The 16,984-nt window shown below is 37.8% G+C and overlaps 1 protein-coding gene across 3 annotated transcripts in view; it reads left to right on the top strand.

Moving 5' to 3' along the window:
* The window catches only part of LOC149079608 (plexin-A2-like), a 448,285-nt gene that overhangs the window by 327,517 nt on the left and 103,784 nt on the right, over positions 1–16,984 (top strand). For all 3 annotated transcript variants that reach the window (XM_089240220.1, XM_089240221.1, XM_089240222.1), the window contains one exon: positions 4,805–4,987. In XM_089240220.1, the coding sequence (XP_089096346.1) occupies positions 4,805–4,987 (183 nt within the window). The remainder of the gene's footprint in view (positions 1–4,804; positions 4,988–16,984) is intronic.

The raw sequence follows: 16,984 nt of genomic DNA, 5'->3' as shown, positions 1-16,984 counted from the left end.
AGAAGTAATTGCTAGACTTTTTAGCTTTCTCCTTCCTTCTAAGTGCAAGTACGTGTGTGATAGGCTGGTGTTACACTATAAAAGTTTTATAAATGAACTTTTATGAAACTTTTATAGTGTAATCCCGGCCATACTGTATTTTTATCCTGGTGTTTGCTTTTTGTTTTGTTTTTTATTAATTTATCTGCTCCCGTAAACAATTCTTACTCGAAATTCATCGATCCGTAGAATGATGTTAAAAGTAATTTCTGTGATCAGATGGCAAAACGTCACAAGTCACTTTTCCCAAAAAATAGTTGTTCCCATTCTGGAGTCTCATTCGTCAAAGTTTTGGAAGGTGACGAAATTTCGTCCATCTCTTTCGGTTTATGCCAACGGAGGCAAATTGCAACAAGTCAAAAAGCCACGGTACCACATTTTTGCAAAATATTGTTTTCAAATTTGCCCTCGTGAAAAAAAGTGACTTCTTACATTTTGCCATCTAAGCACAGCCTTATAGGTGGCCGCTGTGGTGGTCGAGTGGTCATAGAGACGGACTCGCATCGCGGGGACCCGGGTTCGAGCCCCACCGTCGCCACAGTGGTGGTCGGCTGAAGTTGGTTTTCTGTGGTTCCCAACTTCGAGGCGCAAATGCGAGCCGATCTCCCCATTAAAAAGTCTCGCCACAGAGAGCAACAGACCTACAAACAGTACAAATATTCAGTCACGACACATCACTCACTTCACTTATGAGATATAGATGGCAGCACTGAAAAATCATACACAACACTAGATACGCAGTCAGACTGTTAGGTACACACAATTACACTTCCGGCACAACTCGATAGGTAGAAAATTGCCTACGGCGATAGACCTGAGTTGTGCTCGGTCAAAAAAAAAAAAAAAAAGCCTTATAGGTGGTGTTTGTGTGTGGCAACACCAGTGTTTAATCTAGTTCTCGAAGTTAGTCTTCATTTTCATATAAAATAATTATAATGATAGACATCCCATTCAAGTTGCATTCAAAGATTAGTATTATGGTGATTTGAATTCGACTTACGTCAGAGTGTGTCACATTGGTGCTCTACATCAAAGATCTGAAGACCCTGAATCTACTCTACATGAACCGAATCAGTCACATTTTGATTTGATCATCGTATTAACCCTTTAATGCGTTTACAGGTGATGATCGTGTGGCACAGCGGTGAGATGCTTGTCTTCCACTATGAAGGTTACCGTCAAGGTCCACGCATTCAAATCCGGTCAAAGAACATCGGAAACAGTGCTTTAGCTATTGAGCGGCCTGAGACGGCCACCGATAGATGGCGCCTTCATTTCCCACCCGCTATTCCACCGGTTGAAAATTGCCGTATGGCGATAAATGACCGGAGTTGGTGTGCGGTAAAAATAGATAATGATTAGCAAAAGCTCTCGGACCTCCGGATTTAAAAACCGCATTCGAAAACCACTCCAGTGTCAGGCAGCTGAATATCTATTACGATGTGTTTATACCCAAGTTATAATCAGCTGTTTTTTTTTTATATTTTCCTCGCCATTCACGAATCCTTTTGTCAGTTCCAACATTTCCTCCCACGTACAAAAACTCGATATACGTCGTTGCTCTTTACGGAGCCTTTTTTTATGTACGTGCATATTTGATGACAGATATAAACACGGTTTTTAAATAAATAACCAGTAAAAAAGAAGCTCTACAAATTTTTCCGTTTTCTCAAAGGCAAACGTTGCCTGTCAGACAAAGAAATGAAGAGGAAATAAGTAAAAAAAAATAGGAAAAATAACATTATACGTATCTTCTTTTTTTTCTTTTTCATCTGTGTTCAGCTCATTCTTTTTAAAGCTCCCGGAGGCCACTTTCTTCAATAGCATTCGACGCAAAATCACCTGCTACAATTTATATATATAATATATATATAAAAAGAAAAGAAGAAACATAAAGAAACGAAATAAGAAGTATCAAAAGAAACCTTAGAAAAAGAAATAGAAGAGCTTTGGTGTATATATATATATATGTGTATGTATGTGGAGAGGTTTGTGAAGAGTTTTTGCTGCTGCATCTTGCGTAAGGGAAAATGGTATCGCGTGAAGACGGGCAGAGAGGGAGGAATGGATAGATGCGTGTACCGTGATGGAGATCCTCATCTTTTTCTACGGACGGAGAAGAAGTTATAGTGTGGATGGTATGTATGTGTGGTGGGTATGTCGAGGAAAAGATACCTCTAGTCCCTCGGGGAACCAATGAGATGTGGAGGAAGAAATTGGGATGCAGTATCCAATAGGAATTCCAGAAATCACTCCTTTTTTGGCTTAAAGCTTCCCACCTTACTCCTGTGGATAAAAATAAAACAATAATATATATAAAAAAAAAAAAAGTTGTGTGTGTGTGTGGAGGAAATAAAGATGTCTTAGATACGATCTGGCATTAGCAGTGACCGTGGGAAGAGAGAGAAGAAAAGAAATTGAAGAATCATCAAAAATAAAGAAGTGGCGAGAGATAAATAAAAATTGAGTCTCCTCTCTCTTTCTCTCCCGGAGAGAAGTTTTAAACAAGGCGGACCGGGTAAAAATGGAATCTTTAACTGGTTGTATGGATATTGGCTGTGTGGTGTTATTTACAAATACAAGAGCAAAATGGAATGTTCGCTCGTACCCTCGTTAGAAGAATGTTTTGGTTAAGGAAGGATGAGATTTTTTTTTTATTTTTGTAAATAGGACAGTGCATCAGACGCGGCCGGTTTCAAATTATGGGCATGCGTAAATGTGATGAATTCAGTTATTATGCGCCATTTTGGTGAGTTTGATAAATTTCACTAAGTTTATTACATTTACCGGAGATAATACATAGCACCCAAGCGTCGTTAGTAAATTTTATAAGTACAGTAAAACCTCTCTTTTGCGGACGCCGACGGGATAAAAATATTCCTCCGTAAAAGAGAGGTGACCGTTAATCAGGGGTTTGAAGTACATACTTTTATTATAAAAGTATGTATTTCAACTGGAAATTATTATTTGGCCGTAAAAGAGGGGTGACCGCATCTGAGGGGTCTTACTGTGCTTGGAAAAATTATCACTTTTATACAAATATATAAATACAACGCCACAACGGTCAAAATGGCCTACGAGGTGCCTGAGAAAAAGATGTCCATGACAAATATGGATGTCGTATTTACCGAGGCAGTTATGCATAATAGGCCTACCCAAGCGTCCCGTCATTGGTAAACATAATAAATCGCCCTGTATGTGATATACTATGCATGATAATTCATACATGTATTATATCATTATGTCGGGGTACCATGTTAACATAAAATTTGTTATGATTATATCGTGGTCCGACTATATTCATCACACATGCTAGACTCATTTGGAATTTTTTTTTTACATATTTATCATATTCACCAATTACAGTTAGGGTATTATGATGCATAATCGCAGGTAAAGGCCATAAATTTCAAGTATTTATAAAATTTACCAACGACACTTGGTTATTAGGCATAGTAGCGCTAAAATTGATTGTTTTTAAGATTTATCAAATTTATTAACGACGCTTTAGTATTAAACGATAAATTTATCAAACTCACCAAGACGATTAGTAAGTATTCATAATAGCCCATTCATCAATTTTATTGCAACGTATGCACTCTTGTGACAGTCTATGAATGGAAAATATTAATTGGAAAATGACATGGTTTAACAATCAAAGAAATGGTTTTTTCTCTGTACTTTACGTTAAATATTTCGGGCAAATAGTAAATTTTGGTTTTACAATTGAAAATTGAAAAATTGTGATGTTCGAAAATTGCAAATTCAGTTACATTACGTTTTTGATTATACTACCGGGTTGGATGCGAAGCTTTCGAGAGTACTATCTACGGCCTAGATAGTACCTCTAACATCTATGTTAAGGCCTATATATTCTAGGCTTATATAAAAACGGACAACCTCTATAGCCCCATAGATGATGTCCGTTTTTTTTTAATTCGGCTTTAACCCTCCGACTGCGCGAATAGTTGGAGAAATGAAGGAAAAAAATATGGATGACAATCTCAAACTCAGACGTTGCAAATTTAATGCAATTGAAGAAAAAAAAATTAAACGACTCTAGCACACTATCCGATTAATCGGAGAACAATTCAATTGTCATTTTACAACGTTAGTATAGTTTGTATATTGATAACTGATGAAGAATCAGCATTGATAAAGCTGCTCGTATAAATCAGACATCGCAAAAATGAAAAGAAAATTATATTTAATTGCAATGATCACAATACCTAAGATTTTTACTTTTCATTAGGAAAGTTATCGCCCTCTGTTGGCTCAACAGAGAACAAAAATAAAATGTTTAAATGTACGTATTGAAGACAACTTGGGTACTCGGAGGCCAGTAACTACACTCAATATTTATCTTAATTTAATAACATTTTACATTACATTATTCGAAATGTGATTGATGTGTATCAACAGTAGACATATAAAGCGTAATATTCGATTAAGGTGGGAGAGGTAGGTGTCATCATATTTTAAGCGGGGAACTTCAACATTGTCTCTGTGAGACAAATTTCGGTGGCGAAGGGTTTTATCCGTTTAAGCGGAGTATCTGTTACTCGATTAAGCGGAGGCTGACTGTACTTGGGGGAATCCAGGAACATTATTAAAACCAACTCCCGATATGGTATTTTTTCAACAAGGGTTAAAAAGAATGGCTTTTTTAAGTCTTTTTTTTTTAAATTTGATAAAAGTTCTAAAATTTTATAAGTCTTTTGTTTCTTCTGCATGTATTTGATTCCGTTTTTTTTTTTGTTTCCAGCATCTTCAAATCAACGACGAGTTTTGCGGAATGGATGTGAATACCCCACTCGGTGGCAGCATGCCCGTCGAAGCAGCCCCTGTTCTGCGGTTTTCGGGCATATTACTGACTGCCGTGGCTGCCACTTCGACTCATGACTACACGGTCACTTTCCTGGGGACGTCATCTGGTCATCTCAAGAAGGTAAGTCCCACATTGACAATATTTTACTCAATTAAAGCATTCTTTAGCAATATACTTTTTTTTCAGTGAATTTGAAATGGTCGTTCTGCAAAACTATTTCAATGCAATTTTTGTCTTAGTTTCATTGGCCGTTCAGTTTTCTCTGTCAGTTCCTCTCTGAATACACAGATGCGTGGTATGTACACCATACATGTTCATCCCATGACTCGCGAGTCAAATATATACCTCGGAATTGCATCTTTGTGGCCCGTGACCTCAAACATTCCTCGTTCGTCTATGTCCCAACTTCGGAGCACAAATGTAAGCTGATCTCCCCGTTAAAAAGTCTCGCCTCAGACAGCAACAGGCCTACAACGGTGTACTTTTCAATCATTACGCTTCATGCATAGTTAGAAAATTTGATGGCAGGTGGCAGCACTACACATAACAAACATTACACAAACAAACTTCACGAAAGATTCAATTACGCCCTCACACACACATTCCAACATGTGCCAATTCGTTAAAAGTTCCGCAGAGGATATAAGGACGAGGTGCGTGACTGGTTTGGTAGTAGACTAATAAAATTACCCGTTGTGCAGCTGTACATATCACTTCAATGACCCGTGGCACCTTCACAGATCACTTGAGTAACTCGCTGCGCATTTACAAGTCACTTAAGTGACTTTAGACACATTTGCAGATGGCTTGAGTGACCAACGGCTCATTTGACTTAACCCAGTGGTTCTGAAAATGTCACGTCTCCCGCTGCCGCCCTATTCCCCTATTCATTGTTCATCTCTGCGGCACCCCAGAATAGTTTAGTATAAATTGTTGCATCCATAAAAAGAACCACTTCAAACCATAAATAGTCCCACACATCAATTTTCCCAGCTTTGTACGACGCCTCCTCTGACAAGCACTGTTTTACCGATCTACTAGATTCAAAACATTTCCTCAGCAGTAATACTCAATTTTTTGCATTCTGGTTGAGTTGTAATGAATCCTTCCCCGCTGGTAAATTTCTACATAATGTCGTTGCAGTTTCTGCCTGTTAGCTGTTCAGTTCTCCGTCAATTCCTTTCTGAATACACGGGTGCGTGTGTGGGTACAACATTCTTGCCTACCATGTAGAACTCTTGAATCTGGGATGTTGATTCACATTGAAGGGGGAGGAGAATTATTCAGTGCACCTCAATACGCTTTGTGCCGGGGATATTTGTTGAGAGACTTTTTGGGTTTTATTTTCTTGTATGTACTTCGTGTTTTTTGGCTTCCCCCCTCCGCTTGAATATTAAATGGTTTTTCCCCATTCCTAAGCCTTCGCTAAGACTTAGTCGGTAGGACGGACGCTTGTTTGCCATTCGGACGGCGTTCTAAATCTTCCTAATCTGATCACGTATGTTCTGTCTGGTTAAGATAAAAAGGCCCAAATCGTATTGGATTTTTTGCTTGACTTCGCCCGGAACCTATTCCACGGCCTCCTTCTCTTTCTCTCTGATTGCTACCAGATGGGTTGCTGGGGTAAAAAAAAAAATTTTCCGGTGATGGTCAGGGATGGCTATGGGCTTTTTTGGGTTTTTTTTTTCGCCGAGGATGGCGAATAGCGAACCATTTTCTTTGGGCTGCGATTTGGCGATTTTATTTATTTTTATTTATTTTATTTTTTTTGCTCCATGCCTTCTCTCACGGTCTCATTGGAAATTCTGTCGTGGTCTTGTGCTATGTATTTACTTTCGGTTCACCAAGCTATGACTGTATAAGCAGCGTGTGTGTGTGTGTGTGTGGTTGGATAGAAGTAGTCGTGAGAAAAAAAAAATTGGCTCGAAATCTTTCTATAGGGAAATATTCCACGTATTTCCGTAGTCGGGTGCGTGCGAATGTGGATGTGTGTACATATCAAATATGCCTCCTGCTTGGCATAATAATTGACTTCTGTGGTGGTGGAGGTGTGTAGATACTGTTTTATTTTCTGGTGATTGAAAGGTTTCGGTGTAGTTTTTGCAGTGAGAATCGAGCGTCACTTCAGGTAATATTCTCAGAAGTTTCCTAGATAAGTGTTTCAAGTTTGTCCCCACCTAGTGTTGCTAGTCATTCTTTTTTCTTTTTTTAAACGTATTTCTTCACTTACAAATGATCATTCCCAGGTGGCTAGAAAACTTGCCACTCATTTGCAAGGGTAAGAGCACTTTATGCATTCTAGCAAAAATGAATAAGCTTCTAGGCAGTAAGCAATACTTACTGTGCATTTCTAGAAGGTAAATATGCCTTCTGTGCGTTTCTAGGGATTAGCAAGCCTTCTAGGCATTTACACACCTCTTCAGGCTACGAAGTGGGATGTCTCTTACTCATTTCCAAGCGCGGCAATCATTTGAAATTTTTTGAATCGTACCAATATTTTTCAAACATTTTTTACTCGGGGGGGGGGGGAAGGTGCTCTTTCGACCTCCTCCTCCTATTTCTCCCACCTTAGCTTCTATTTTGAAAGAATGTTGCCACCAAGTCAAAAAAAAAGGTTTTTTTAATTGTCTGTTTCTCCGTTTTCTAGATCAGCTTTTAAGGTGTTTTTTTGCTTTTTTGGAAGCCATAGAGTGTCTATGGCTCCCTCCACGTAGGTTCCCACTAATGGTCCCTCTGAAATATCCTGTGACTCCCACAATGAAGCCATGTACTCGCAGGTTTCGAATAATCACTTGTCTTACCAACTTTTTTCTGTGTTATTTCCAGGGAACCGTAAATACTTAATTGATTAAGAGCTTATATTCAAAACATAGTATTTCCACTTTTGCTAAATTTACAGTAAAAGTAAATTTTTTCCCCACCAGAATGGGGGGGGGGGGGGACTGCTTTTACAAAAGTTGAAAATAGCCCAACAGGTGGCATAAGGGAGTTGTATAAGAATATTTAATTATTTTTCTTGACCAACAGTCAAGGGAGTTACCTAAGTAGGGTGATTTTAGCGGTTTTGGTGCACAATAGGACTGCGCATTTGCTGCGCATCAAACAATAGGGCTCCCCACTTGCTGCGCATCAAACAATAGGGCTCCCCACTTGCTGCGCATCAAACAAATGGGTGCTTCGCACTTGTTGAGGCTCGCTAGATGGCGCTTCCTATGACGTCATTCCTAAATTATCGTTCTTGCCTATGATGTCATTCCCAAATTATCGTTTTTCAGGGGGGTCATTCCTAAATTAAACTTTATTTCCCAAGTGATGATTTTTTTCAGGGAACATTCCTAAATTAAACTTTTGAATTCATTTTCTGACTTAGAAAAAATTTGCTCCTAAATTAAACTTTATTTCCTGACTTGTTTTTTTTTTTTTTGGAGGGATGCTCCTAAATTTTTTTTTTCCATCCCAAGTGATGAGATTATTTCAAAGAGGGGTCATTCCTAAATTAATCTTTTCTTCCACAAATTATTGTTTTTTTACTGACTTAGTTATTTTTCTAATGATTTTTTTTTTTCATTCCTAAATTAAACTTTTGAATTCATTTTCTGACTTAGAAAAAAATTTGCTCCTAAATTAAACTTTATTTTCTGACTTGGTTTTTTTTTTTTTCTCAACACCCTGGGAAATTTAAAGTTCATTACCGTTCTTTCAACTCTTTCCCAAATTATCGTTTATTTTCTGACTTCCCAAGTGATGAGATTATTTCAAAGAGGGGTCATTCCTAAATTAAACTTTATTTTCTGACTTTGTTATTTTTTGGAGGGATGCATTTTCTAACTTAATTTTTTTCTATCCCAAGATTTTCCCATAACGTCACTTCGAAGATATCACCAAAGAGAAGGATCTTTCCCAAATTATCGTTTAATTTCAGACTTTTTTTTTTTTTTCTAACTTGGGGATCTTTCCTACATTAAACTTTATTTTCTGATGATTTTTTCATTCCTAAATTAAACTTTATTTTCTAAACTAAACAAAGATGAATCGTTTCATTAATTTTAAAATAAAATTTTTTTCAAGTCACAAATAAACTTTTGTATGTCCAAGCTGAAAAGTAAAAATAAACCAAAGGAGCAATAAAATACAAAGTCATTTTATATGATTTTCATTTATTTCAAATAAATTTCTTCTATCTTAGATTTCAAAACATCAAAATCAATCGCATTAAAACATTTTTCCGCTACATCGTAATTTTCCGCCAGAGTTTTAGCGACTTCGCGAAAGTCAATCAGGGTTAAAGCATGATCAAAATATTTATAAAACATTAAATTATCATTCAACTGCAGACATTCATGACCCAACTGATTAGCATATCCCATGGAACACCCATGGCAGTCAACAATTTTTTCGATGCTAGCAAAAAGTTTTTCACTCACCAATTTAGCCAAAATGTCGGTGATATCCATAGAACTCGTTCCTTTAGTTTGGTTTTCGCGCACACACACTTTCAGATAGTCCAAGCAGAGCGTTTTCTGCACGAGCTCACTGATCACGGTATGAAGTGGTTTATCATCCTCGCTCCAGAAGAGTGCCTCGATTGCCTGGAAAGTCATTTTGAGGGGGTTTTCGGAGCACTTGAAAATTTTGTTGTCCCCGCGATGTAGAGTTTGAATTAGCACATCATCACCGCTGTAGTCCACGATCAGGTTCTCCGACACTAGGAAAGTTCTATCAACGCGTTGCAGCATAGTACGACGAGAGAATTCGGTTCTCAAACATTCCCACACGTACGGCGAAAGAGTCACTCCATTTTTAGCTGGGTGCATGAGTCCATCGCGTTCGAAAAATTCTCGAGTAACAAGCGCCCATCACCGAACACTCAACCACCATCGGCTAAGAGATCTCGCAGCAGTGGATTCAATAAGGAAGCGCCGCCTCCCAACATCTTTCACGTGAAGGAGAACTTTTTCGTCAGCGTCGTGATCTTCAGTGGTGAAGTGCGCGTACATATTCGAGAATTTTTCGAACGCGATGGACTCATGCACCCAGCTAAAAATGGAGTGACTCTTTCGCCGTACGTGTGGGAATGTTTGAGAACCGAATTCTCTCGTCGTACTATGCTGCAACGCGTTGATAGAACTTTCCTAGTGTCGGAGAACCTGATCGTGGACTACAGCGGTGATGATGTGCTAATTCAAACTCTACATCGCGGGGACAACAAAATTTTCAAGTGCTCCGAAAACCCCCTCAAAATGACTTTCCAGGCAATCGAGGCACTCTTCTGGAGCGAGGATGATAAACCACTTCATACCGTGATCAGTGAGCTCGTGCAGAAAACGCTCTGCTTGGACTATCTGAAAGTGTGTGTGCGCGAAAACCAAACTAAAGGAACGAGTTCTATGGATATCACCGACATTTTGGCTAAATTGGTGAGTGAAAAACTTTTTGCTAGCATCGAAAAAATTGTTGACTGCCATGGGTGTTCCATGGGATATGCTAATCAGTTGGGTCATGAATGTCTGCAGTTGAATGATAATTTAATGTTTTATAAATATTTTGATCATGCTTTAACCCTGATTGACTTTCGCGAAGTCGCTAAAACTCTGGCGGAAAATTACGATGTAGCGGAAAAATGTTTTAATGCGATTGATTTTGATGTTTTGAAATCTAAGATAGAAGAAATTTATTTGAAATAAATGAAAATCATATAAAATGACTTTGTATTTTATTGCTCCTTTGGTTTATTTTTACTTTTCAGCTTGGACATACAAAAGTTTATTTGTGACTTGAAAAAAATTTTATTTTAAAATTAATGAAACGATTCATCTTTGTTTAGTTTAGAAAATAAAGTTTAATTTAGGAATGAAAAAATCATCAGAAAATAAAGTTTAATGTAGGAAAGATCCCCAAGTTAGAAAAAAAAAAAAAAGTCTGAAATTAAACGATAATTTGGGAAAGATCCTTCTCTTTGGTGATATCTTCGAAGTGACGTTATGGGAAAATCTTGGGATAGAAAAAAATTAAGTTAGAAAATGCATCCCTCCAAAAAATAACAAAGTCAGAAAATAAAGTTTAATTTAGGAATGACCCCTCTTTGAAATAATCTCATCACTTGGGAAGTCAGAAAATAAACGATAATTTGGGAAAGAGTTGAAAGAACGGTAATGAACTTTAAATTTCCCAGGGTGTTGAGAAAAAAAAAAAAACCAAGTCAGAAAATAAAGTTTAATTTAGGAGCAAATTTTTTTCTAAGTCAGAAAATGAATTCAAAAGTTTAATTTAGGAATGAAAAAAAAAAATCATTAGAAAAATAACTAAGTCAGTAAAAAAACAATAATTTGTGGAAGAAAAGATTAATTTAGGAATGACCCCTCTTTGAAATAATCTCATCACTTGGGATGGAAAAAAAAAATTTAGGAGCATCCCTCCAAAAAAAAAAAAAACAAGTCAGGAAATAAAGTTTAATTTAGGAGCAAATTTTTTCTAAGTCAGAAAATGAATTCAAAAGTTTAATTTAGGAATGTTCCCTGAAAAAAATCATCACTTGGGAAATAAAGTTTAATTTAGGAATGACCCCCCTGAAAAACGATAATTTGGGAATGACATCATAGGCAAGAACGATAATTTAGGAATGACGTCATAGGAAGCGCCATCTAGCGAGCCTCAACAAGTGCGAAGCACCCATTTGTTTGATGCGCAGCAAGTGGGGAGCCCTATTGTTTGATGCGCAGCAAGTGGGGAGCCCTATTGTTTGATGCGCAGCAAATGCGCAGTCCTATTGTGCACCAAAACCGCTAAAATCACCCTACTGAAGTCTGAAAGATGAGAGAGAGAGAGAGAATGGGGGGGGGGGGAGAGCGAAAGAGAGCGGCTGCAAAGCTGATAAAGGATCCAATATGCGTATCATTAATCATGATTAGGTTTTTAATTAAGTGTCAGCCACCGACCAACCTCTTCGTCTCAGTTTTACGTCTGTGCGTGGAAGCGAGCGAGTATAACCACGGGACTGTGTGTGTGTTTTCAGGCTGTCTTTTAGCTCGGTGTTGGCTTAGGAAGTTGCTTAGTCCAGTCATAAATTAGCCTCTTTTTTTTTCGGTTCCCTATAGTTATTACTTGTGTGTGTGAGGCAGTTTTTGAGCAATATATATATATCCGTTGTGATAAGAACAACTGTGTGAGAGTCGACTGATTCTGGTCGTTTTACTCCATTCCAGAAGTTTCCGTACATTTTCCAATACTTAATGCTTGGTAAATGAGTTGGTTTTGTTGAAGGGATCACCGGATGAATGATTGTGGTGTTCTGGGGAGTGATCGAGAACTTGGAAACTCGTATAAGAAGAGTTTTTAGTTCAAATTAAACGCATTCGTTACTTCCGTAGCAGATTTCGGAAACGTTTTCCTTACTATTCGGTCCATATACATGTGCTCCGGCTTGTAGTCGTATTACTTGTTGGGCACACGACTGATGTGAATGGTTGTACGAACAGGGCTGCAACTATAGGCTCGTTTTACGTGTGTCAAGTTGTGACAGTGATCTCTCATTTATTCGTCGGTGCAAGAGAACACTGAAAAACGACGCATAAGTGAGAGGCGCGTATAAATGGATATAATATCATGCTATAGGCCTATCTTCGACCGGGAATGCAAAAAAACTTTAATGTCTGAGAAAAACGTATAAGTGAGAGTCGTCAAGTACTTTAAAATTTGATCAGACGTTAAGGGTCCGTTTATTTGTTGAGTTGTGAAGTTGGCAAGATCGTAAATCGGGTTCTATTTTTTTCGGTTAAGAAGCGGATGTGCCAGTGGGCTCAGTTTCGTCTTACCGAAATGAGCATCGACTACTTGATCACTCACGTTGGAACAGTTTTTTGAGTACCTGACGAGTTTCTCCAGTTGTCAGCCACTGAGCAACCTCTTCGTCTCAGTGCGTGGAAGCGAGCAGAACCACGCCTGTGTGTGTGTGTATCGTTCCAGTTTTAGTATATGTACTGCCGAAGCGAGTACGAGCGTGTGTGTGTGTGTAGAGCCTTATCAGTCCATCGTTTTTGTTGGTGATTGTTGCTTGATTTCTGGATCATGCAGACCAAAGGGGCACGTACAAAAAAAAAATTAGAAGGCAGACGAGTTTCCCGAGTACGACGAACACGAGTAGCTCTTGGCCATCTTAACGAATTACGTTCTTGATTTCCCAAACTGTCTTGAAGTACTGTAACACCAAATATCAAACCATAATACAATTATCGATGATAATTCAAAATTATTCATAAGCGGGGGAAAAAAATCAATTTATCGTAATTATGTAGAGGAATAATTTGATTATGTAGGGTTGGCAGGGGCTTGTCGGTGAGTATATTTTCGTGCTCGTCTTCGCGGTTTTTTCCGGGAAAAATTTCGTGAAGAAATTAAAATTTTTCCGATTATTATTGTCGTGAAGAGTGGGAGACGTGGTGGTTTTCAGTTCGATGGGACTCCGTGCCAGTGCGTGTCTGTGTACTAAACCATTTGCAATCGATATCCCTTCCATGTAGAGTCTTGATGGTGGTTCACGTCCAACCATATCACTCCCTCCACCCCCTTCAGTTGTTGTGTATGTGTATAAATGTCTTTTGCACTGCGGGTGCGGTCCGACGCCAAAAACCTCACGCTAATTGCCGTTGTCACGAATTCCCCCAAGCTGGAGCCCTCAGCTTTTCGTGATACGACGAAGACGACATCGTCCAAAATGGTTGCTGACTGAGACTATCCTGGCAATGGCTTACTGAACCGAATTTCGGGTGAAATTCCGTTTATATATCCCTTGAAATCTCTAGGATTTTCGTCAATTTTTATGTCAATGCATCCGTAGACGCGTAAACGTGAATGTAGAAGATATTGTGAGAAAATAGATTTCTATACACTAGGAGGGATGACAAGTAATAAGTATAGGATGCAGAAAAGCAATAAGTATAGTCTGTAGTCGTTGTATCAGAAAATTCGTTGTATAGAATGTTCGTTATTGATAAATGAGTTTTAATGTAGAGTAATTGAATGAAAATGTGAGTGTTTCGATAGAAAAAAAAATAGAGCCTGCCTACTTTATATTGAATGTGGGATAAGAGATGTTGCACAAAATATCGAAATGAGAAGTGCTTAATGTGGTGCGGTGAAAAAATGTAGGGAAAAGGCTCCGGGAAAGGGTGAGCATAAGAAATGTAGGAAAAAGACGCCGGGAAAGGGTGAGAATAAGAAATATAGGAAAAAGACGCCGGGAAAGGGTGAGAATAAGAAATATAGGAAAAAGACGCCAGGAAAGGGTGAGCATAAGATATGTAGGAAAAATGTATGAAATCATGATGATTTTTTTTCGCAACGATATCGATAAAATGGACCATGAGTTATTAATAGATCGTTAGTCAACTGCTTCGACAAGGGGACACCAGTATCGATTGGTACTTCCCTCGTAGTTCGAAAAATATGTAGCAGATGGCAGCACTATAACAAGCATTGCACCGAAACAAGCTACACGTTAGGTTCGCAATACGGACACGCACATTCCAACATGTACCAATTCGTTAGAAGTTCCGCAAAGGAATTTGGACGAAATGCATGTGTGGTTTAGTAGTAGTAGTATGGTAATTTTAATAAAAACTGAAATATAAAATAAAAATGGAAATTGAAAGAGTAAGGCGGTAACTACTGGGCCGCACATGAAACTCGTGAACATTCCTCTGAAGAATTTCTATTGAACTGGTGCATTCCAGAGAATACGTATTTTGTGAGAAGTTCTGCCATCTTTATTTAAAATTGAAAAAGAGTAAGTCTTAGAGATGTGTAGAAGAATGAATAGTTTGAAAAAAATGGAAATGAGTAACGTGGAACTAATATTAAATATAGCAAAATGTGTATATGTGATATGAGCCGACATAAGAAATATTTAAAAAATTATATCAAATTGGATGATGTAAAGATAAACGAAATTATACAAATTATGTATTTATCATGAATTTTATATTTGTGAAATTATAAAAACATATTAACATGTAAAGATAACAAATGAAAATTTTCGTAAACAGTGGAAAATATTTAATTGGAAAAATATATATAATATGACCAGAAGGCTTTATGTTTTTGAGGATAAGGATTATATTTTTTCGTTTTATTAGAAATATTGTTCTACGTAGAAAGAATAATTTTTATTTCTGAAGGTTATATTTTGTAAGAAAAATTTATATAAGAGAAAAGAAATGGAGAGGATTATGTAAAATGTATATAGAAATAATATGGTGAATTAAGTGAGAATAAGTAACGTAATAAACTAAATTCCTACATATTAGTGCGGTTTGATGAAAAAGAAGTTACGAATGACATATTAAAATAAAATAAAAAAATTTGATTTATTTGAATATTTTTTTTCAGTTTTAGAGTTAATGCACGATTCATATCAATGTTTCATAATTTCCTCTTGAATCGTTGCATAATAATAATCACTGTCACTGCACTCGAAAAATCAAATCCCGAGATCAAAAGCATAACGGAATGAAGTTTAATTCGTGTTACGCTGAAGCGGGTTGTTGAATCGTCAAATTTGACGTCCCGTAAATTACAATCTGAACCCTCTCGCTTGTCGACGTCACGAGTAAAGTATGTTTTTTTCAAATTCTATTCACGGGGATAATTTGTCCATAGAAGAATCCTGAATCTGACGCAGACACCAAAGGACATTTGTGTGCGTGTCGAGGCTTCTCTTTTCCGTAATCTTGTTACGAACGAATGTTATTGGCAACAACAAGGCTCGTTATTAGCATATGGCGCGTCCTTTTTAATGTTTTCAAAAAAAGCTGCCATAACTTCATACATAGATCAAGATTTGCAAAATGCTGTCTATCCCGTCTCGTTCGGGACTATTTTGAGTCGACTAATCTGACTATCGTCCTTTGTTACCTAACTCCTCTCTCCCTAAAATATTCCTATGCGTGCTTGTGTGCTACTGTTATAGAAATCCAGAGGCTCTACCATCCCTCTATGCTTATAAAAGAATATCCTAGAGAGACTGACGTCTATAGCGCTCGCGATTACTACAGGTGTCCATTCTGAGAGCGCATTAGAGAAAAATAGATGTTAGAGAACTTGTATATTTAATTACGAATTTTGTTTATGAAAAATCTCTACATTTTTTTCCTGAACATGTGAGATTCCAAACTCAATTTACAAAGCAAAAATTTCAGTCATTTCAACACATGCTATCAATTTTTTTCAGTTACCTATTTTTAAGAAAGAATAACATTTATTTCTTTTGTTTTTAATGTTATATTGTTGTTTCTATGGACATTAGCAAGTCCAGGAGACATACAGAAATATATTTTTTCATGAATTTTTTGATTAATATATCCAAACTGAAGGATCCGAAGGAGGAAAGAAAAACGACAAAATCGTAAAAAAATCAATCCGAATTCGTCCGGTAAAAGATTAAACCGTAGTTTCCCAGCCTTTTTGGTCCCCTCGCCCCCTTCAGAAATTTTTTTCTCCCATCCCCCCCCCCCCCCCAACGCAATCTCACCCATAGGATCTTATGTTATACCCTAGCTTCTGTCGCCCCCCTGGAACGTTCCATCGCCCACGTTGGGAATCACTGGGTTAAACGTTCAGACATTCCCGAGATGTGTGTGTGGAGTCACGATGCGCTTTCTGCGGGGGATGGCCTATCAGCCAGCCGCCCCACACACGTTTTATCACTTTTTTGCATTGTAAAATGAAAGTATTTGAGGTTTTGTGATTATGTTGTAATAATTTTTCTCAAAAAATAAAGAAAAACATTAATTTTTCACAAACGCAACGTGATCGCGAGTGTAAAATACCGTAATCCGAATCTGTCAGGGGTTCCCTCCACTTCAACAAGCATCGTTTTCCCCCTATGGTTGCTTTTTCTATTCTGTGTCGTCGTCCGACCAACTGCTCCACACTTGATGATAGCCATTCGTAATTAAATATATCAATTCTCGAACATCTATTTGTCTCTAATGCGCAAACGCTCGCAGGATAGACACCTATAGTGATCGCGATCGCTAGACGTCAGTTTCTCTCGGATATCCTTTTATAAGCATGGAAGGATGGTAGGGCCCCAGGAGCCCTGTGTTGAGAGGAGTCGGAATG

The sequence above is a fragment of the Pholcus phalangioides genome, unplaced genomic scaffold, assembly GCF_987345545.1.
Source record: "Pholcus phalangioides strain wild (caught in Gottingen) unplaced genomic scaffold, Ppha-v1.0 ptg000012l_1, whole genome shotgun sequence".
In the NCBI taxonomy this organism is placed as follows: Eukaryota; Metazoa; Arthropoda; class Arachnida; order Araneae; family Pholcidae; genus Pholcus; species Pholcus phalangioides.
The sequence above is the reverse complement of the archived record's forward strand: the minus strand, read 5'-3'. Positions and strand labels throughout refer to the sequence as shown.